Source organism: Herpailurus yagouaroundi, unplaced genomic scaffold, assembly GCF_014898765.1.
Source record: "Herpailurus yagouaroundi ecotype Mexico unplaced genomic scaffold, PumYag 29, whole genome shotgun sequence".
In the NCBI taxonomy this organism is placed as follows: domain Eukaryota; kingdom Metazoa; phylum Chordata; class Mammalia; order Carnivora; family Felidae; genus Herpailurus; species Herpailurus yagouaroundi.
Window position 1 is genome coordinate 15,064,807 of NW_024412377.1, and position 22,540 is coordinate 15,087,346.

At 36.3% G+C, this 22,540-nt stretch overlaps 1 protein-coding gene across 8 annotated transcripts in view; it reads right to left on the reverse strand.

Moving 5' to 3' along the window:
- Window positions 1-2,467: 2,467 nt before the first annotated feature.
- CDH18 (cadherin 18) overlaps window positions 2,468-22,540 on the reverse strand; it is a 1,020,275-nt gene continuing 1,000,202 nt past the window's right edge. For 2 of the 8 annotated variants that reach the window (XM_040494419.1, XM_040494413.1), the window contains 2 exons: window positions 12,623-12,874; window positions 2,468-4,889 (listed from right to left, as the gene is read on the reverse strand). In XM_040494419.1, the coding sequence (XP_040350353.1) occupies window positions 4,399-4,889; window positions 12,623-12,874 (743 nt within the window). In that variant the 3' untranslated portion in view covers window positions 2,468-4,398. Of the gene's footprint in view, window positions 4,890-12,406; window positions 12,875-22,540 lie in introns of all 8 variants that reach the window. The other 6 variants (XM_040494409.1, XM_040494418.1, XR_005796617.1 and 3 more) reach the window with 5 other exon arrangements.

Here is a 22,540-nt window from a genome sequence, read left to right on the forward strand (position 1 = left end):
TATCGGATACATGTGTGTTCCACTATACCTATTACTTAACTGGCACTTCTTGATAGCTGTTGAAATGAATGAATCTATCTGAATTCCAGTTTGTTTTCTCTATATATTCAACTAAACCAAAAAGGAGACAACAAATCAAACCTACGCAGGTCTGTAAGAACAAATTTAACACTGAGTAATTGTTTTGAAGCTTTCTACACTGCTAAAAATGGTGGACTCAATATACCTTCCCCTTTCAACCCATATTTCTGACTACATGGTGGTATACAAAATATCAGAAAGCATTTGCTAATGTGTAATGGCTGCACTGTGTCCATTAAATCATCACTTATAAAATTTTGATTTAAATTTTTTTTTCAACGTTTTATTTATTTTTGGGACAGAGAGAGACAGAGCATGAACGGGGGAGGGGCAGAGAGAGATGGAGACACAGAATCGGAAACAGGCTCCAGGCTCTGAGCCATCAGCCCAGAGCCTGATGCGGGGCTCGAACTCACGGACCGCGAGATCGTGACCTGGCTGAAGTCGGACGCTTAACCGACTGCGCCACCCAGGCGCCCCTATAAAATTTTGATTTAGAACAATTTTGTCTGCTCTGTGTAAACACCCTTGTGAATCAGCCCTAATCATTGACAGTACTAAAAGGTTAGCCCAAGACTGGACACAAAATAAAGGCCAATTGTTCACATGTTGAGTACTAAAATTTTCTATATACATCACATATTTGGATCACATCAATATCCAAGTCACTACTTTGAATATTCTTTTACTCTCCAAATATTTTTCAAGAAGCCATATTGTGTGTGTGTGCGTGTGTGTGAGTGTGTGTGTGTGATTATGTGAATGCAATTTCCCTCAGAATATTTTTCTTCTTTTAACCAGGTTAAAGAAAGGTCATAAGTTAATTTTTTATAGAGCCTTATTTTAAGGATAATTTTGTTGTCAATCTCCACCTCAAATCTGTGTTTGTACAGATTTCTTATAGAAAGAATTTCTGACGATACATCTTTAGTGATTCCTGAAAGAGCTATTAATTTTCCAGTGTTTGCACAAAGACTATCTGGAATTTAAAAATTCTCATAAAAAACACCTTGGATAAAAATTATTATAATTGTTTATATAATTCTCTAATTAGTAGCCACCGTTTTGTATAGGGTCTGTGTAGAAAATTATTTTAGTAGAAATAAGTAAATTGATTTCAAAGCTATATTTTATTTAGATGTGTAAATAGCAACTAAGGCTTACAAAATGTGTTTTTCAAGATACATGAGTGATTCCATAGCTGATTCTATATGGAGTCACATATGATTCATAGCTAACTTTCTGTGGCTACTAAATACTCAGAGTTCATATGCAAACTCTTTGCACAGTAACGTCATTGAGAATTTTCTTCTGACACTGACAAACTGGAGTTTTTAAAGCAAGATATTGTTAAAATTATTTAAGTCTATTTGCAGAGCATTTATATATCATTTTTTTCTTATCTCAAACTAGCAGAAAAAAATGAGATCTAATTCATAATGATATAATTGCCTGATTTCAGAGTTCATATAAAATATACACTTGGAATGCTTACAGTAACAAAATTCTAGAATAAATCAACAGAGAAACATAGTATCTCAGGGCTACAGAAGCTCTATTTTACCTCCATATTAGATTTAATATTACATAGGAGCTCAGAAGAAATCCATTATCATTATAATGTGCAATTAAAATTATATGGATCTGGGGCGCCTGGGTGGCTCAGTCATTTAAGCATCTGACTCTGGATTTCAGTTCATGTCATGATCTCACGTTTCATGAGTTCAAGCCTTGCACTGGGCTCTGCACTCACAGTGCAGAGCCTGGTTGGGATTCTGTCTCTCCCTCCCTTCCTCTCTGCCCCTTCCCTGCCCATGCTCTACCTCAAAATAAATTAAAAAAAAAAAAAAAAAACTTTAAAAACAATGAAACAAACAAATAAATAAAATTAGATGGAACTGAGTTGCTTTTTTTCCCCCCACAAAATCTGGAAAGTATTTTAGTACCCAAAACCATGCAGAGGACCTTGGCTTTTATGTAAGTGGTTAAACGTACATATACATTTTCATCTTTCAAACCCCCATCTGTAAAGTTACCAGGTGAATATTGAGAAAACAAACCAAAATCAAACAAAACAAAGCAAAATAAAGGTTGTGAATACTTTATCAAAGATCTAAATCCAAAGCCTAATGCAATGCAGTTCCAAAACCTGACCTTCCAGCTTCTCTTTGCATATAGGAAAGTCCTAACACCCGAATCCATAGTAGTTCTCCAAAGGGGTACCCTACTTTCATGGTGAATGTAGTCCAATATCAGTGTCATCAGAGTATGTATCTCCAGAGCTTATTCCCCAAAGCCCCTGAGTGTTTCTTCTGATACAGTTTTATACCAGAAATCACACCATTACTATATAAAAAATGATAAAGCAGCATCTGGAAAGCTAAAATGTTGTAAAAAACTTAAATTCAATTTTATTCCTCAGGCTTAGAACACAGAATTATTCAAGTTAAACTCACTTCCCACACCTCAAAACTGAAATATGATAGCACAGGGCAGTTGCAAACAGAGGCAAAATTTAAATTTTGCACATAGGTAGAATCAGACAGAAAATGCCATGTAACTTTGAGGACGCTAGATTTTGATAAATTTCAAAGAGCAAAGGACAGATTCCTCTTTGCGATAATTCGTAATTTGTGGGTTTCAAAATTCCAATCTATCTGCAATATATAAATATGGTCATGTCTGGAGGATAGGACCATTATGCTTAGCAACAACAGCAAAATATTATCTAAACAATTTTAGAGAAAAAAAAAACGAGAAAATTGAAGAAAATTAGTTTATTTGGGAAAATACCAAAATAATTAAACTTGCGTATTATATGTTTAGCTAGCAGTTGCTTCACTGTTGAAAGTCTTATGAAATTCTCTCACGATAATATAATATTTTATTCAAATGTATGGAACTATATATTTATAAGCTAATAGAATTAGAAAATCAGATAGCGCCTGCAAGCCTTTACACAATAGAACGCTTTGCAGTGCGCAAAGCATTTTTACAGATGCTTATTGATCCCCACACAAGCCCGGGAGAGAGTCAGGAAGTCTTTACCATCTCTGCTTTGCAGTTTGGGACCCTGAAGCTCAGAGACTTTGAGGTACTTTTCCAAGGATAGTAACTGTGAAGCTGCTGTATTTTTGCCTTCAGTTTTATACATTTTGCCGTAGATCCCAAACAGGTAAGAGCTAAGCAGTCAGTGAGACAGGGAGAATCTGAACGTGTGTAAGGAATAAAGGTCAGCCGATCCAAAGTCTGTAAGAATTACTCAAATTGGAGTATCATCTTTTCAGATTACATTGCTACCATGTGAGGTGCATACAAATAAGCAAATGAAACCGACGTCTAAACCAACCAGCAAAATGTCCAACAGCTAATTTTAGGTATCGGAATGATCCAAACCGCGGAGTTCAATGTACGAAAGCAAAAGGACTGGAAAAAATAATCGAGTTTTCCAATGTTTTATGTAGGATAAGGTGTGTGACTATTTTTTTAAATTAAACCTTTCCCTGACATATCAGATTATCGGAGTATATCTTACTGAAACCATTCATTCTATCGATTAAAAACAAACAAACAAACACAACAAGGGCGGGGTTCTTTTGTGAAAATAAAGGAGGGCAGGCAGGACAGAGACAGTGGTCTCTGTCTTCAGAGCAGTGCACAAGTGGTGCACAGAAATTGCATACATTAGAGAGCAAGCAGCAAGTCCCCATGTTCCATCGATTTCATATGGAGAAAAGAAGTGGGGAGGGCAAAGGAAAATGGTGCATACAAGTCCATGGTGGCGGGACCCGGTATACTGGATAAACCTCATGGCATTTGAACACAACACGATGCTAATAAGATCTTGCACAGTAACAGAGTGTGGGTCTCAAGAGTCCACACAGAGAAGTGGAAAACAAGGTCCCGATTACCTGCACAAGCTTCATTTCTCAGCATACCACCCCTAGTCCTAAGTGATTTGGACCCTTTGGGTTTAGTTTTGCCTTTGAAAAGAAATCACAAGATATTGAAACAAACTTCATTGTTTGGCTTCATTCAGGTATTCTTAAATTAAACAGTACCACAGACTTTATTGAACAATTGAAAATATACACAAGGAACAATAGCTTTTTCTCTGTATATATTTTTTTTTAATTTGACTCTCTTCTGATTAAATGACCCCGTTTCGATCATGAAAAGGGCACTTGTTTCTACAGTAGCTGTGGCCAGCTTGCTCAGTTCCAAGTACTGTTTCCATGTGTCTTCCTTGCCATTGCTGAGGTTATATCTCCACTTGCTCAGGAAGCAAATTCTAGAAGGTTTGCCAGAATTAACCCCCTAAGTTGTTCTTTCAGATTCTATTTCTCCATAGAGTTCGGCTAACTTTTTAAATTCGGGTCCCCAGTCTCCAAGGTAGTGATAATCCTGGTCTGACTGTGTGGTTGCTGAATCCAGTGAGCTGATGGAGCCAGCCTCCGATCTCTGACCTTCGTAGGCATAAGTCTGAAGAGAGTCATAAGGGGGGACGCTGGGGTCTAGGTCGGCTTCTGCCAGTTTTTGCTTAATAAATTCCTGAACATCTATACTTTCTAGGGTGGACAATGTCTGGTGTCTGGGGGTGAGTTTCACTTCGGGTCGAATATCTCTCCGATACTTGAGCTCCTCGGCGGCAGAAGGGTTCCTCAAGGCTGTGATGTCAAAGGCCTCGGTGTCTTCCTCCCCGCCCCCCTCGTCATCATAGGTGACCACATTCTCTCGCACGTCCTCCTCTGAAATGATCAGGGGCTCTTTTTTGCTGCGTCTCAGGGTGATAAAAAGTACTACAATTGCTGAAGAAAAATGGAAAGAGGATGAAGAGTTAGAAGAAAGGAAGGAAATTCTTGTAGACTTGACATCAGCAATGTCACCAACTACATTTTGTTTAGGCGTGCATTGTAACACAACCCTGATCTCTGCACTCTCTGGAAAACATTTGAAGTGTTTGTTTGTTTGTTTTGTTTTTTTATCATCTCAAGGAATGTAAAAAATAAAATAAAAATATCCCTTTAAAGCATTGAGAATCACTGATCTTCTCTAGAAAAACGTAACATTCACATTTGTTATGTGTTTAGGATTCTTAGTTCACTGTGGGCTAACCATCTGGTCTTCACACTGAGGGAAACAGAGGAGGAAAGAGCAAAATGGAATTTTGGCTGGAAGAATAATGGTGTATGTTGTTCTATCTATGGATTCTTAATCCTTCTAGGTATATACACTAAAGGAAAGATTTTTCAGTTTCTGTTAAATGGGAAGAGGGAACCCCTACCTTAAACCCTTGACTTTTGATGCTTTGTAGGAAATCAAAGCAGGGATATTTTACATGGTTGATCTCTCTTGTCTATTACCCTTTAGAATAATATCATCAGACATCCATAACTGCATATATCTATCAAGCTGTACAAGACGTTAGTTTATTTGTACCTAACTTTTATTTCATAGGAATTTTTCACATTGCCCATTTTTTTTTTTTATATAACTTTGTAATTTAATCCTCATGGCAAACTGTGGGTTTCCTCAAGGAAACTGAGGCTCAAGAGAAATTACATGGATGACTAAGATCCAAGTCTAAGATCGCACAAGTGACTGGTGGAAGCACCTAGACTGTAATCTGAGATTTCTCACACCAAAGGGGATGAGTTTCCATTACCATATCCCATTTTGTTTTTTTAAAAAAAACACAGAACAGGGAACCGAGTGACCAGTTGGGCATGTGGATTATTATCAATAATGCCACAACCATTAGATGAAATGATGTAAATGGGTCTTGGGCACTTTCCTTTGGCTGTTTCTCAGTATTTTCACATCTTTCTATTTGATGATAGGAAGCCATTACTAAATAGAATTACTTCACTTCTATTTTGTGCTATTAGATCCAATATTCTTTACTTCAGCTCTACAGAATGTTCTCAGTCAGCTGGTATTCTAGGTTTTATGATAGCAGTTACTAGGTTCATTGCTATTAACATTCTTTAAAGTATAATAATCAAAGAAGTACATTCAAATGGCATGTAGGACACGTATATGTGTGTACATAATGTACATATATGTATATACATAGATAAATATATATATATAGAAACAAAATTTTTATGTATAGCATGTGACATACTTATGCTACATATTCACATACACACCGAATATACACCTACAGACATATATATATTTATTTCAAATTCATATTTATTTTTTAGTGTTTATTTATTTTGAGAGAGATAGAGAGAGAGAGCACAAGCAGGCAAGGGGCAGAGAAAAAGAGAATCCCAAGCAATCTCCATGCTGTCACCAAGATCATGACCTGAGCCGAAATCAACAGTCTGATGCTTAACTCACTAAGCCACCCGGGCACCCTGAAATTCACAATTCTATACCGTATTTTATCTGGCAGCCTTAATGATATGTATCTTGTAAAACAAACAAACACCAGGTTAGCTATCCTCTGATAAAGAACATAGCCAGTACCCCAGAAGTTGACCTTTCCCTTATACTTCTAAAAAGTTACTTCTACTCTTACTTTATCATTACTGTTTCCTTGTTTTTCTTTATAATTTCACCCATTTTTTATGGATATCCCTAAATAATACAATACATGAGATTTGTCTTTTTCTCAACTAGATATTATAGTGTGCATGAGCTTTTAAGATGACAATAGAAAGAGGAAAAGAAACAGATTTTCAAGCCATAAGTGCAAAGGATAATTGTGTGAGAGAAGTTCACTATATGTGGAAAGAGATGGTTACAGTGTACTGGAGAATCTAATTTTGCAGAGAAAAGGCAAGGGGTGCCTCTAGGAATGAGGGGAAAAAAAAGACAGAACACCTATATAAAGGGTCAGAAAATCACGTTGAGAAGTCTGGAATAAAAGGATACTGACTAGGTAACGGCAGAACACAATGGGGGGAGATTACGGCAGACACGGGGAAGCGGTGAGTGGCTGTGTTTGGAATGCAATGCTTAGAGAAAGCTGGAAATGAAAAGCTGATACTACATGTGACCCTGTTTCACAAATGTCATGCTATTTAAAAATAGTTTCCCAAATATGCTGCTTACACTTGAAAGATATTATCTAATATAGCACTTTATTTCTGGGGGAGGAAAAAAACAGACTTTTGCTGAATTCAGCGAATATGCATCTAATATCTTCCTATTTATTTTAGTGTAAATCCCACTTAGAGCTTTCTAATTCAGGGCCCCATCCTCAAGTAACTTACTTCATTCCATTCAGAGGTGTAGATTTATCATCCAATATATATGTTCAGTTCATCTTTATGATTAAGTAAAGGGGGTTGTTCTAACTTAAATCATCTATTTCTACAGACTGCCTAGTTTATTATAGTAAAATGTCTTACCGTTGTTAATAAATCAAGTTACTTTTCTTTATGTTAAAATGGTTGGTTGTTGATTTCAAGGGAATTTATGTGCATGTATAACAGGGAGAATGTGATCAGCAGTCTTAGCAAATTGTAGATGTAATTTGCGTTCTTCACCAATATTAGTGCCATATCAGCCTAATGAAATATAGGAGATCATGCTGGGTTTATTATTATACTTGGTTATATTTGCTTATTTTCCCAAATTAAAAAATATTTGTGATATATTTTGATTCAAAATATAGATAATAATTAAGTTTGAACTTTGAGAGAGACAGAGAGCAGGAACAGGGGCAGAGAAAGAGAAGAGAACAGAAGATCCAAAGAAAGCTTTGTGCTGAGAGCAGAGAGCCTGATATTGGGCTCAAACTCATGAACTGTGAGATCATGACCTGAGCAGAAGTCAGATTCTTAACCAACTGAGCCACCCAGATGCCTTGGGAAGGACATTATTCTAATGATTATTTTATTCTGGGCTAGTATATTTCATTTTATTATCTTTCAGTTTGATCAGGAATTTTAAATCCATCATATTATTTTTATTTAAGAAAACAAAAATGAATTATTGAATTTTACTAATTTATTTTATTTAGGAAGGAATTAAAATTTGAGGAAACATTTTTATATTTCCTTTCTCACATCATTCACTCATTCATTTATTCATTTATTTATATACGATCCCAAAGCACTTGGAGTTCTAAAGGGGTCTGAGTTTTCATAAGTTGAACTGTCACACAGCTTGCATTTGAATACATTCCATACTGACTCCCAACATATTCCCCCAAAATATTTTTCAGAGCAGATTTTATTACCCATAAATATCACTTCATTCTTGTTTATATGATCATATGTTGGTGCTAAGTTTGGTAGAAAGGAGGTGGCCCAAGTTAGGAAGATTACTTTTATTAGCTCTTGGGCTATTGGTCATACCAGTTAGTGGCACTTCTTTTTTTCTCTTTAAAAGTTTATTTATTTATTTTGATATAGAGAGCATGTGAGGGGAAGAGAGAGAAGGAGAGACAGAGAATCCCAAGTAGAGTTTGCAGAGCCCAATGTGGGGCATGAACGCATGAACGGTGAGATCACAACCTGAGCCAAAATCAAGAGCCGGAAACTCAACTGACTGAGCTGGCCAGGCGCCCCTACACTTGTCAAGGAAACTTATTTTTTTCAAACCAAGAGGAGCCCACACAGTTAAGTAAGATATCACAGGTGACAAACTGGTTGGCATTTAGCTCTTCATCACCTCCACATTTTTCTCCTAATCCCTCACTCTCCTCACATCAAATCTACCCTGATCTTCATTTATCAGGAAATTTATATCCAAGAGTAGGAATAGTCCAGCTGCTGGACTCATCTAAGTCACTTGCTTTTATGTAATGTGTGGGCTTATAGGTCGATGCCAGAGGTCTGATTCAGAGCCTGATTGAAAGGTTTGTTGTGTCCCAAGTGTGATTGAGGTTTGCTCTACCACCTGCTCTGGCTCTGGACCCTCTCACATGTGATTGGATGAGGTTGGGAAAGAAATGTCAGATCCCTGGAAGGGAAAGAGAACTCCAGGTATCCCTTCCTGTAGAACTAAATTCTGAGTGCATCATAAAGGGTCACTCTAAATTCTCTCCCATTCATCCTGTTTAAAAATGATCTTAAACAGTAATCTTGACGGAACATAACCCAACTGAAAAATTGCACGTCTACCATTCCAAGTAGAGTTTCATTGGTTTCCAAGCACCAATTTCAGATAATTGATATACACTTAGGTGGAGTCTGACCATACTGCAAAATACTGAATCATATTTATCCTATACAAAAACATAAATTTTATAGAACTCTAAAGTTCTTTTCTAATTGATGCTTTATTATTATATATTTGTATATGGAAACAAGAGTCTGTACAGATTACCCGAGATCATATGGTTAATTAGTGGCAAAACCAGGACTGTGTTTATACAAGTAATATCCACAAACAGCTAATAACTAAAACATATTTCACTATTAATATATTAATTTCATCATTTGTGTAGCTGTTAGTTTTTAACATTATTTCAGAATTATAAAAAAAAAAGTTCTAAAATAAAGTTTCACTACCTCTGGTATAGCTGATATTTTCCTTGAAAATTCAAAGCTCGTACATTAGCCAACATTATTTCAAAATTAAAAATGACTACATTCTAAGTATCTTGACTAGGTATCTTCTGAATAACAATAAAAACCCTTAAAATATCATGAAAATTAAAATTACATTATAAATAATAGTTGCTTACACCAAACTTAAGAAATTATTCTGCAACCTTGGGATACAACTGTAAAAACACTTTTGAATTTTAATAAAAAATGAAGGAGTAAACATATTAAATAACACCTTTGTTCCATTAGTCCTGAGGGAGAGCATAAAATTTAGAATGCTCTCTTATTTACCCCAGAGGAGAAACGACATTTTCATAAAGTCAATTAAAGGAAAGTATTGTTTCATGAAAAAATAAAATGTTATTCTACATAATATACCTTACATTTGCCTGTATATTAACATTTTCAATTACCTTTTTAAGCCTTTACCTTAGCATACAAAGATGGTTTTATGGTAATAAGTGAAAACAAAAGGCAAAGATAATGTGACTCTATAATCATAATAGATAATGATCTATCTTTCAGAATAAGGACTTTGGAGGAAATTATACTAAAGTTACTGGGTTCTATTCTTTGTGGTTTAGGTTAGGAACCATAGAGGAATCAATATTTGTATTTGTTTTATTTTATTTTATTTCATTTTATTTTATTTTCCATTTTGGCTTTGTGTGTTTTTGTTTCAATTATCAAATGCAAAAAAAAAAAAAAGCAATACATAAATGTCTTTAGCAAATAGCAGTTGTGACCAATCAATATATAAGTAAATAAAATTGAGAAAGCCTGGTTTTCCTGTTTTCCTTTTCTACCACGCATCTAGTGTAAGACTATACTACAGTGAAACACTTCCACGGTGGTGCAATGAACCTCAATGCTCCCTGTTGCTAAGTGCGATTGGTAGACTTAGCTACAAAATTTATTTAATATCTGAGCAGCTTTTGATACTGTTGGATGGTCTGTGCTTTTTGATATGTTATTTTTTTCCTTTGACCTTGATGACATTATACTTTGCACTTATTTCTCCTTCTTCTTTGAACGTCCCTTCCCTCTGTACTGCTATCACATCCTTCTTGACACTGACCACCGTGAGCTCGTCACAGCTCCGCCTAGTTTATAATCTCTCTCTCTTTATAGTCTCCTGCTGTAGTGACCTCAACAACATGCACTTCTGATCCTCAGCTCAGTGAGGATCAGCAACCACATTCAGCAAGAGATGAAAAGTCTTCTTTGAACCTCTTCTAACTCAGACAACATCTATCTAATCTCTCCAAGATCACTTTTTTGTCAGCTCTTTTATTTTTAGCCCTTGGAAACTTGTTTCAAGAAAACTACACCTGAGTGGCTCAGTTGGTTGAGCATCCAACTCTTGATTTTGGCTCAGGTCATGCTCTCACTGTATGTGAGTTTGAGCCGCACATCGGGTTCCACAATGATGGTGGGGAGCCTGCTTGGGATATTCTCTCTCTCTCTCTCTCTCTCTCTCTCTCTCTCTGTCTCTCTGCCTCTTTCACTCTCTCTCTCAAAATAAATAAATAAACTTAAATTTAAAAAAAATTAAAAAAATACACTATGTCATAAACATTAGATATTAGCTCACTGACATGAAATTCTCCATGTGGCAGTTTTGAAATGAATCTTAGGCACTTCCATTAATCATTCTGTTAAGATTTTGATAAAAAATGTTCACCCGGGGACCTGCATCATATTATCCAAGATCACTTTTGATTTCACCTAAAACATCTTGATATTATCTACTACTCTTCACCTGCGCTCTAACTATGCTAGTCCAAAGGGGGCTGAGCAAGACAGCCGCACTGTTGTCCTAATTGCTTTGCCTACATGCTCTCACGCCATCATGAGACTTGTTCTCTGCTTCCTTTATACTCATCGTTTCCAAATACGAATGTTATGAATGGATTCTCTTGCTTGAAACGTCTCTTGACACGCCGAGAACAAAACCTACCATCTACCATGTTCAATGGAGCCCCAAACTGTCTCACAGCTGCCTAACCATCCATTCCACTTCCCAGCCTCATTCTGCCTTGCTCTCTACTCCTTCCATACTGGTGATTTATCTTTAACCTCAAAAACAAAACAAGGAACACTCCTTGCAAAACAAAACAAAACATCTGTCTCCACAAACCATATAGTTTTGTTTTTTTTTTTAAATTTTGCCCCACGTGTACACAGTGCTGAAAAATGAGCAAAAGATAAAGATGCTAAGAGAAAGGAAGAAGGGAGTGGATATGCTGGGAAAATAAATATCTACCCTCTGAACAAAACAGAAGGATTCTTTATGTCTACTTCTCTTGTTATAAAAATCGGATTTGTGGTCTTGTTGAAATAGCGATTCTAAAGAGGTTACAGTAATAGCTTCAAGTGTGGCTGTGATTAGACTTAGACTATGAAAATGATTATATATATATATATATATATATATAAAATTAGAGGAAGTATCTTATTTTTTATTAAGATGAAATGTAATGCAAATCTCAACTAAAAATCCTATTAAACTTAATAAAATGTAATATAGTTAACGCCAAAATGATTCAGACTTTGTACTTTAAAATTCAGCTAACATTGATGATTAAGTAATATCTTAGGCTAATAGAAGTTTCCACAAGAAATCTACTTTTATACGGTGTTGAGATTCATCTGAGAATCATGTCACTTATGTTCTTTGAAATACAGTGTAAAAGCTCCTTCAATGTGGTATTTAGAATTTTAAATATCAATTATTTCCCAGATAGATCCTTTCCAAAAAGATTTCTCTCTGAACCTATCTTTCCTTCTGACATTTCAACTCTTTCACTCACATTTCAATCCAAGTCTCTCTCCATCAGCTCGGGTATTGAGAAAGTTAATTAAAAGGAAGTCTGTGCAGCTATGCTTTGTGGTCCAAATTTTGGGTTCCTAATTTTTAAGTCCCGTCCAAGTGATTTTCTTTGTCTCTCCTTTCTAATGCACTGCTGGCCACCATACGGTACATTCGGAATCGCCATCACACAACATTAGGAGTTGGGTGACCTTACCTAGGAGAATGACAACACACAGCAGAATAGCGATTAGGGCGCCTGTACTCAAGCCAGCCGAGGACAGGAACGCTTCCGCATGGCAGGTCCGCACGCGCCCATCTCTCTCGCATGCACAAACCCTGACGGTGAGGGTACTGCTGCTGCTGAGAGAGGGGATTCCACCATCAGAGATCATAATGGGGAGATAATACACATCCTGAATAGTTCGACTAAATCTCCTCCGCCTTGTCAGAATGCTGGCTGTGTTATCTATGACAGACATAAGCAAAACAAAATGTACTTAGTAAAGCCGCCGGTCAAGATTCACATTTCCTTTAATGGATAAAATGGGTATGTTTTTTTTTTTTTTAATTTAGTTTATGAAATGGACAAAGGAACAGGAAAGGGCGATCCTTATAGAGTGACTAAGCTATGTTCTTAAATTGAGATACCGAGTTGGAAAATCAATTGAGCTAAAATTTAAAGAGAAGGGAAAGAGTGGAAGACAGGGGAATGAAGAAGCAATCATGTTGGACATGGACATGAAGGCAAAAAGACTTAAAAGAATACAGATTCAAGCCAATGGGTCCTAAACTTTGAAACGAGACAGTGGTCCCCACGCCAAACTCGGTGACTCAACACAGGCATTAGCAAACTATTCAGATGATGTTAATGTACAAAAAAGCCCAAGGACCACTGGTGTAGATAATATATTTGTGGAGAGACCAGATCAATTAATAAACTTTTTCAGATTTAGCTGTGATGTGAAGCACTCTTGTTATATAGTAGCACACCATGGAAAGTTAATGATGAATAAAATCGTTAATTCTACTTTTTATGTGCTTTCAAAATTCTATTACATTAATTGCTTGCATAGTCACTCTGGATTATAGATTATAGAGGGAAGATGTTAAGTGTCTTATATTTTAGGAAAAATCATTTTTCCTGTATATAATAATCAAAAAATAGAGAAACTGAGTCCCAGAGGATAAATTGCCCAAAGTTATAGAGCTAGTAAATAATCAGGATACAACCCCACTACATTCCCAAACCACAACATCACACTGCCTTTTTACCAATTCACCTGCAATCACACTGATGTTCTCAAGTGCACATAGTATATGGTTATCTCAGTACTTTATTCTTCAGTCCAACAGGTTTGTTGGTCTAAAGACCCTTCCGGCACACACTTAGATGTGCTGTGCAGACCCCCTGCATGGAATAAGTAGCTGCCCTACTTGCACATTATCGCCGGACCCTGTGTTGCATCCTTCTGGAGCAGCATATCATCAGTGACTCATTGCTTCAAGGTTCTAAAGGTGGAGCCACTTCCATTGAATGTAGACATAGTGAAAGGCAGGCTTAGTTCCAGAGCTTTACTATTGGGCCAACTGCGAGGCATTAAATTTGCACGGCAGCTCAATGTCTCATGCTGCTCAACCCGCTTCCTTCCACTGCCCCACAGACGTTGATCCCAACTGCGAACTGCAGTAAACAATCTGCCCTCTAAACTCCAGGTCAGAGCTTTCTTCCAGAGAATCTAACCTGCAAGTACACCTACGAGTTAATTACTAATTAATTAATTTTAGTTAATTCAGTAAAAAGTAAGTGAATCGTTAGACAATTACACTTAAAGATTCATTTATTTATTTATTTATTTATTTTTTTAATTCTGGAAATTGAAATGCTATTACCTAGGAGTATGTTTAAGATAGCCATGATAAAATACCCTACAGTTATATTTTCTTGATTTTATATTGCCAAATTAATGCAGTAGAAAGATAACACATTTTGCAAATATTCAATGTAATAAAACACATGAATTATATGGTTTTATAATCATATGCACATATGATCATTTATGTGCACACATATACATAACTGAAGGTTTGTTAAAGAGCACACATAATCCAATGACAAATTACAAAAGATTTTCTTACCCAGTGGAAAAGAAAAAAAAATTATCGATTGTCTATTTTGAAGCAAGTTGAGAATGAGAAAGAAAAAATGCAGAAATTGCATCATGTGTATTGTATAATTACAACAGTCACAAGCCCTTGCCCAGAGACCTGAGCTTTGAAGCAGCACACCTCTCAGCTGTAGGACGTTGCATCATGATTAATATAAACTTGCCTACATGTGCAGCTCCCTAGTCTAAGGAAAAGGTATGAACTAAGTGTTCACAGGCAGAAACATGTTTGAGAATCCCACTGCTGGCCTCCAAAGAAGAGATGGAAGGCACTGGTCCCTGATTTCAATAAACATGGTTAATAACGTGTACAATGATATAACATGCAATGGTAGTTGCGGACCCCCTTTTATGGCTCTGGCCTAGTGTACACGTTAGATTCTTAATCTGGAAGCATACTCTCTTTCAGAATAATTATTGGAAATGCAGTCAGAAACATGATCGGAAACAAAAAGAAATCCAGAACATGTTTCAGTACACCTTAAGTTCTTAAATAGAAAGCTCTCAGACACAGAGACGTAAAACTATTCTTTCTTTTTTTCCAGCTGTAGGTTTGACTTTTGAAAAGAAAAGAGGATTCAGGAAGCAAAGAGCTTCCTACCTAGAAAGATTTAGCAGAGCAGAATAATGAGCTCTTCAAATGGGATATTGTGTACCTAACTGGAACTGCAAAAAATGTACTTGGCTGAAGGCTCACTGAACTTGAACAAGAAAAATTTGAACTAAAATGAAAGAGGTAAGAAGATATGTATGCATACACACACACACACACACACACACACACACACACACAATGTATTTTTATACAGAGAATAAAATTTGTTTCATTGAAACTGCAAAATTAGGTTTCAAGAGCAACAACAAATCCCAAACTTGACGTATAATTAAAAAAATAAACCAAGCAATAGAGAAAATCTTCATTTCCAAGTGGATAAAAATATATGAGCTCAATAAAGATCAACCATACCAGGATGGAACATGAAAAGTACTGATTATCAATGCTAAATAAAGGACAGTCTCTAACAATGTGTACCCAAGGTTGGTCCTTAATTCTGATTCTCAATAGTTTGAATGAAGACACAAGCTCATAGGACTCTTGGAAGCCAAGAATATATATTTGGTTAGGATTCAAGAAGATATTGGACAGCTAGCACAAAGAATTTCAACTAAAACAATGTGAATAGGGGCGCCTGGGTGGCGCAGTCGGTTAAGCGTCCGACTTCAGCCAGGTCACGATCTCGCGGTCCGTGAGTTCGAGCTCTGTGTCAGGCTCTGGGCTGATGGCTCAGAGCCTGGAGCCTGTTTCCGATTCTGTGTCTCCCTCTCTCTCTGCCCCTCCCTCGTTCATGCTCTGTGTCTCTCTGTCCCAAAAATAAATAAAACGTTGAAAAAATAAAACAATGTGAATAAAGATTCATATTAGATGAGTAACAGCAATTATTTTGTAATATGTATCTCTGAATGCAGGAATAGGCTATAGGAAGTTCAGATAAACTAAACAGTACTGGAATCATTCAGTAAAATATGGACTATCTATGAATCTCTTTAGTGAGAAGACTGCACTGAAACACTATGCATACTTTTGGGTTTACCACCTTAAAAGTTCTATTTTAACCCAAAGGGGGTGTATCGAGAGGACTTTGGGATGGCAAAAATTTTAGAAAAATCTGTCATACAAAGAGTCTTTGAAGCAATAGTGTGAAAATTCTACATGTTGCATATGGATTTAGGTGGTGACCAAAGGGTCTCAGAAAATGGCCAGAAAAATCAGGAGATTCTCTTACTTATTAATGTCTTCTGGAATATATTCCTGATATTCCCAGCAAGTGTATCTTCAGTGTAATTTGGAAATAGCCTTGAATGTGTTTTATTCTTTCAACACAGATGTCAAAGCATCCTTTATATATATATACACACACACACACACACACACACACACATATGTGTATATATATTCTGTTTCTTTATTCTATAAATAATATATAATATTATAAATAATATAATGAAACTATATATAACTATATATAATATATAATAAATATATAATAAAACTATATATATATATATATATATATATATATATATATATATATATTCTATTTCTTTTTTGTAAACAGCTATGGTCCATAGGAGAGGATGTAAGGAGACTGCTATACAGATATGCAATATCTGACTTCATGTAGACACTTTAAGAAAACATTGTGATGACTGGAAAAGCAACCATAGTAAGAAAAAAAAATCACTTTGGAGCTACAAGAACTACAGGGATTTCATAACTGGCTGATGATTCACAATAAAATAATCACAATAAAATGTTTTGTGAATTCATAGGTACACTTGCAACCTCTAAGCTTCTACAGGGACAGAAGGCTACAGACTAGGATAGTATAATGCAAGTTGCATACTGCTTCTGGAATTCAGACATAATTTTCTTGAGCTAATAGTATGTGTCCTATTATTTTTTTGTTCAATATTTTGAAAGACCTTGAAAGATTCTAATCTCTGTGCTACTCATATAAACTGTAATAGAATTTAAATTAAAATAAGGGATGCTTTTTAAATACTCCCTGGGGCAAAAACAGATCTTATATTAAAGTCCAAAATTGCCTTATATCTTGGTATTAAAACTATGTGTTCTTCAAAACTTAAATTATTAGACATTCATACACTCCCCACCATTTCATAGGATTCTTTGTTTGATAATACAGGTATAAAGATAGGCTTTCTCTCAAGCACAGCCAGCAGACATTAAAATAATATTTTTAAATCCATCAGAACAGCAGATGTATTTAAGATCCCCAGATGTGGATCTCTAATTGAACTAAACTTAAAAAAAAAAAAAATTTTAAATGTCTGAAGAGAAAGCTAGGAACTAGAAACTTAATTTCACCAGACAGATAAATATGCATGACTTCATATTGTTTCCTTTTTTTTTTTTTTTCTGGTCTTCCAGCAGCAATGAAATATACTCATAATTTAACTATCATCAGAGACCATGCATGAAACAATGCTCTTTTGCCCGCCTGTACAGCTCCTCTCACATAATAGGTACTTGATAAATAATGATTTGAACTACACTCAGCAGGAACTTGTCTTTTGTTACAGTTTCCTTATTATGTTGACATGTATTAAGACATTAAAAGGAAAATGAGGGGTGCCTGGGTGGCGCAGTCGGTTAAGCGTCCGACTTCAGCCAGGTCACGATCTCGCGGTCCGTGAGTTCGAGCCCCGCGTCGGGCTCTGGGCTGATGGCTCAGAGCCTGGAGCCTGTTTCCGATTCTGTGTCTCCCTCTCTCTCTGGCCCTCCCCCGTTCATGCTCTGTCTCTCTCTGTCCCAAAAATAAATAAATGTTGAAAAAAAAATTTTTAAAGGAAAATGAACTTACATATCCTCTAACACTTCAACAGCATTACCTCCTCAAGCTCTCTACTAAATGTTTATTGCTTCTCTCCTGCTTCCTGACTTCCCCTTCTTTGACCCTAGAATCGCCCTAATATCAATTTTCAGCCTCCTGATTCTGCCTGTTCATTTAAGTTTGTAAACATCCTCCTGGCCTCCCTTGCTTTTTCTGCCAAATCACGAATGTATGATCCAATATGTCATTATGTTCTTATTTGCACCCTGGAATGTCAACCCTTTGACCATCTGCCACACTCCTTCTTGATCATCTTTAAATCCCAGATAAACACAAGCATCCATTGTCTAAGGCTTCTGCTTTCAGAGTCGTTAAAAAAGATATGTGTTGGTAAAATAGTTATAATTATCTTAATTGGCTCCACCAAGTACATAGAGAAACGCAGACTATGCTCTTAAAGGAGCCTAGCCATCAATTTGTCGATATCTATTCTTTATCAGATGCCAGGGAATAGCTATTCTGAGCTGCTTTGCCATTTTCCTTTGAGCCTTAATCTTCCATTCACAGCAGGAAAATGTCTTTCCCAAAAAGAAGCTACTATCTATTATCAACATTTTAAAACCACATTTGAAACTGTTCAGTTCCTCTTTACCATCAACTATGTCCATCTCTCTATACAAGCCTATGTATTAGAGACTTAAAAAATATATAAATACATATGAAGAAAAGAATATGAACTTTGAAGAGTATCAGCAAATCTGCTCATGAATAACACATATGAATATGCATAAGAGTGTTAATAAGCATGGAGAAGGTGATAAAAAAACAGAAACTTTTAAAATAGAAATCCAGCCCCAAATTCAAAATAATTCATAACCATACCACAATAATATAATAATTGTAGAAGGAGAGATAAGGGTTGTTTACAGAAAAAAAAAAAAGAGACAAGCATACGAACTACAAGAGAAGCCCTCTACTCATTATTTATCACATACCTTTAACAAATACTATTATTTTCAGTGGGGATGGATGAATCAAAGTAGAAGATATTACGTTTGGAGTCACTAAATTTGTAAACACAGAAGGAAATTGTGAGGATAAATCCTTAGCTTGAAAAAGTGAACACATAACCCTATTTATGAAGTTGTTTTAATGTTTCCCCTGCCTGAGAGCAGAGGGTAGAGGAGGTGACTCCTGGGGCATTATGTCCTTCTGAGCCAGGAAGGAATTAAAGCAGAGAATAACCTACAGTTTCACAAAAGGAAAACAAAAAGGAAAGTGGCGTGGAATGGTAAATATTAGGCACATTTTACTTTGTCTACTTTTATACTTGTGCTTAGAGAACAGTAGGACGGAACTGTCCTTTGCTGTCACTCCTTTGTGAGTGGGAGTAAAAAAAAGGTGAGAGGAGGTAGGGTCTGCCAAATACATTAGGAAAAATATATAAAAGTAAAAACAAAAATCAACAGAGATTAAAATCACTAAGAAGAGAACAAAAGAATATTTTCCTACCTAGAGCAAAATGGCCATTAAAACAAATCACTGTATTTGAAGTCACGCTTTCCGATTTTCGGCTCAAGATGGCATATGAACCCTGTGCCTTCTTCCTAGTCAAGCTTTGGGTCTCTATTTTCCCTTAGAGGACAGTATGATGCTAGCAGGTGTGACCACCTTCGAGGTGTGACCACCATGTGAGTAAGGAGGACTGAGATCTGACTGGGAGGTAAGGGGGATCCCTACTAGAACCCAAACAGCGTGTCTCAGCCTCACCAGAGACTGCAGGCAAGTGACTCAGCAGGGCCCAGCTGCTACCACATCCACTAGAGGATGTTGGAGGCATCGTCTGCAACCATATTCTCAGGACTGCGGGGTGTTGTTTTATTTACGAATTGGGAGAAACGGCTAAATGGTCTCTCGAAGCCCTGTGGTTAAAAACGGAATTTTCAATGGTTAGACTCTGCAGAGAAATTAAGCACATTACAACACCAGCTGCGAGTTCTCATTTGAAGGACAAAAATAAACTCTGGGAATATTGACTACGAGAAACCTGACGGTGCGAAAGAAGTACAAACTATACATCAAGGCTCTTCATGGCTTCCGACGTGTTTCAAACCAAGGGACTGTGAAATCCGAGAGAAAAGGCCCTAAATGACACCTCTTTAAGAGGTTTTAAACATAGTCAAATTCGATGGGCACCTGGGTGGCTCAGTGGGTTGTGTCCAACTCTTGAGTTTGGCTCAGGTCATAATCTCATGGTTCATGAGTTCAAGCTCTGTATGGGTCTCTGCGCTGACAGTGCAGGGCCCATGTAGGATTCTTTCACTTCCTCTCTCACTGACCCTCCCTCTCAAAATAAATAAATAAATTAATTAATTTAAAAAAAAAAACAAAAAAAATAGTCAAATTTGAAAATGGTCCTTATCTTAAACTCAGTGTAAACCCAGATTGCCTTTCACCAAACCCAAATAATCACAAGGAAAACAGTACTTTCCAGCAGTGCCTTTTAAGTATTTTGCTAAAACTCGTAAGACAAGTTACAAATGATATGACCCTCATGTTCAGAAGTATGGATCAATACTACCAAGAAACAAGTAAAGGTAATAAAAACAAGGAAAAAACAAAATCTTCAAAAGGATGCAACAAAGTGAATAGGATAGTCTACAGAATCTTTTGTATAATGGCATTAAAACGGTAATTTTTGGGGTAGGTCATTTATGTAAAAAAGTGGTATGGACTGGGAGTGTCTACCAAAGTGGAAAACACATATCTAAAGAAGAAAACTGAGAGACAAATATGAGTAGATAGCAAATTATCAAAATTATGATAAGGATTTTCAAAATTGAAAGCCTTATTATATGTGATTCGGAACCCTGCAAACAGAGATACAAGTATACACATAGTTATAAATTATCTCTTCCATGTGTAAAATCTGTAAGATTTACAAATGCACTTGACAATTAGAATTAAGCCTAGGAATTAAGCTGGCAAATCTCCTTGCATCAAATAAAACCTAGTCTCTCAAGAAAGCAGCGTAAAGACTATGAAGCGGAACAGTCTTACCTGGTAGACTAATGATAATTTATACTGGGGGATTAGATTACACTTTTATATTACAAAATGAATAAATACAACAATTGTGTGCACAGAACCCTTGTATAAGCTTATACTCACAGACTTGGTTACATGACCAGAGTTCATTAGCTATAGATATTTGGTTAAGAAGCTGGAATTAAACAATGTGAGTTTTTGAGCCTAAAGTGAAGCTTACCTATTACAATTTCAAGAGAAGGTGATTATAGGAAAAACTACATTTTAAGAAGCATTTCATGCTTTTTTGTTGTTTTAGAGTAATGTAACTTGATAATGCTTGCGACTTAAAAATTATCTTCTGAACTCTGGTTTTTAATTTTAAATAAAATTGTATTATTAGTGACATGTTAGTTAATGATAAATAAGGTCATTTATCAAACAAACCTATTTACAATATATATTTCGCTATATATGTTGTAAAAAGAAAAAAAAAATAGAAATTCTTCACTTGGTTACTTTCCAGATCAAAGTCTTCAGTCTTTTAATAGGTAAGGGTCAAAATTTTCCAGGTAAATATTGAAGATTTTGGTTAAGTACCAAATTTTCTATTCACCACAATTTTGTACTAGGACAAATAAAGGATTAATGGCAGAATCTTTTTTTTTTTTTTTTTTTTTCTAAGCATGGGACATAGCAGTGTACTTAATACTTCATGTGTTCTGAATAGTGAATAAAATGCCTGTGTCTCTGCCTTACCACATGTCCCTGGCTAGATTCTTCTAAATGATGCTGCATTCTGTCACCTTTCTGCTGTCTTGATTTCCAGTCTAATTGAAAAGTATTCTCAGATTCATTCTACCTGGCGGATTGGATTCTATCGTTTAAAGTCAAATCACGTTTCAGTACAACCTTTAGTGATCTAAGTGTCACCGCCTTCAGTTAAAAGTTACATTTCATAACGTCTTCTTTTCTCCAACTAGACGGCAAGTCCCCTGAAAGCAGGAGCTTTGTGTTTTAATTCTTAACATTCTGGACAGCTTAGATCACTGCCTTATACAGCACAGACAACGCATGCCCCCTTACAGATTAAGTGGTAGGAGAAAAACAATGTCAATTTAAGAGCTGACTACAGATTTCTTTTAGAGAAAAAAATTCTTTGTGAGATGAGAGAGGAATAATGGTGATGATTAGTTATACAGTGTGAGTCTCCCGTAGAATGCTGGACAGCCAGTGTAAATGTCAAGCCATGAAAAAAAGCTGTGTGTGTGTGTGTGTGTGCGTGTGTGTGTGTGTGTGTGTGTGTGTGTGTGTATTTCAGGTGCTTTTCTTCAGTTTTTAATTAGATACAATAAATGAGTATATTCTTACTGAAAATACTCAAATTCCATTTCATAAACATTTCTTAAGCATATTTACTTTGGGGTGCCTGGATGGCTCTGTCCCTTAAGCGTCCAACTTGATTTGGTCTCAGGTCATGACTTCGTGGTTCCTGAATTCGAGCCCTGCGTTGGACTCTGCACTGACAGTGTGGAGCCTGCTTAGAATTCTCTCTCCTCTCTCTGTGCCTCCCCCACACTCTCA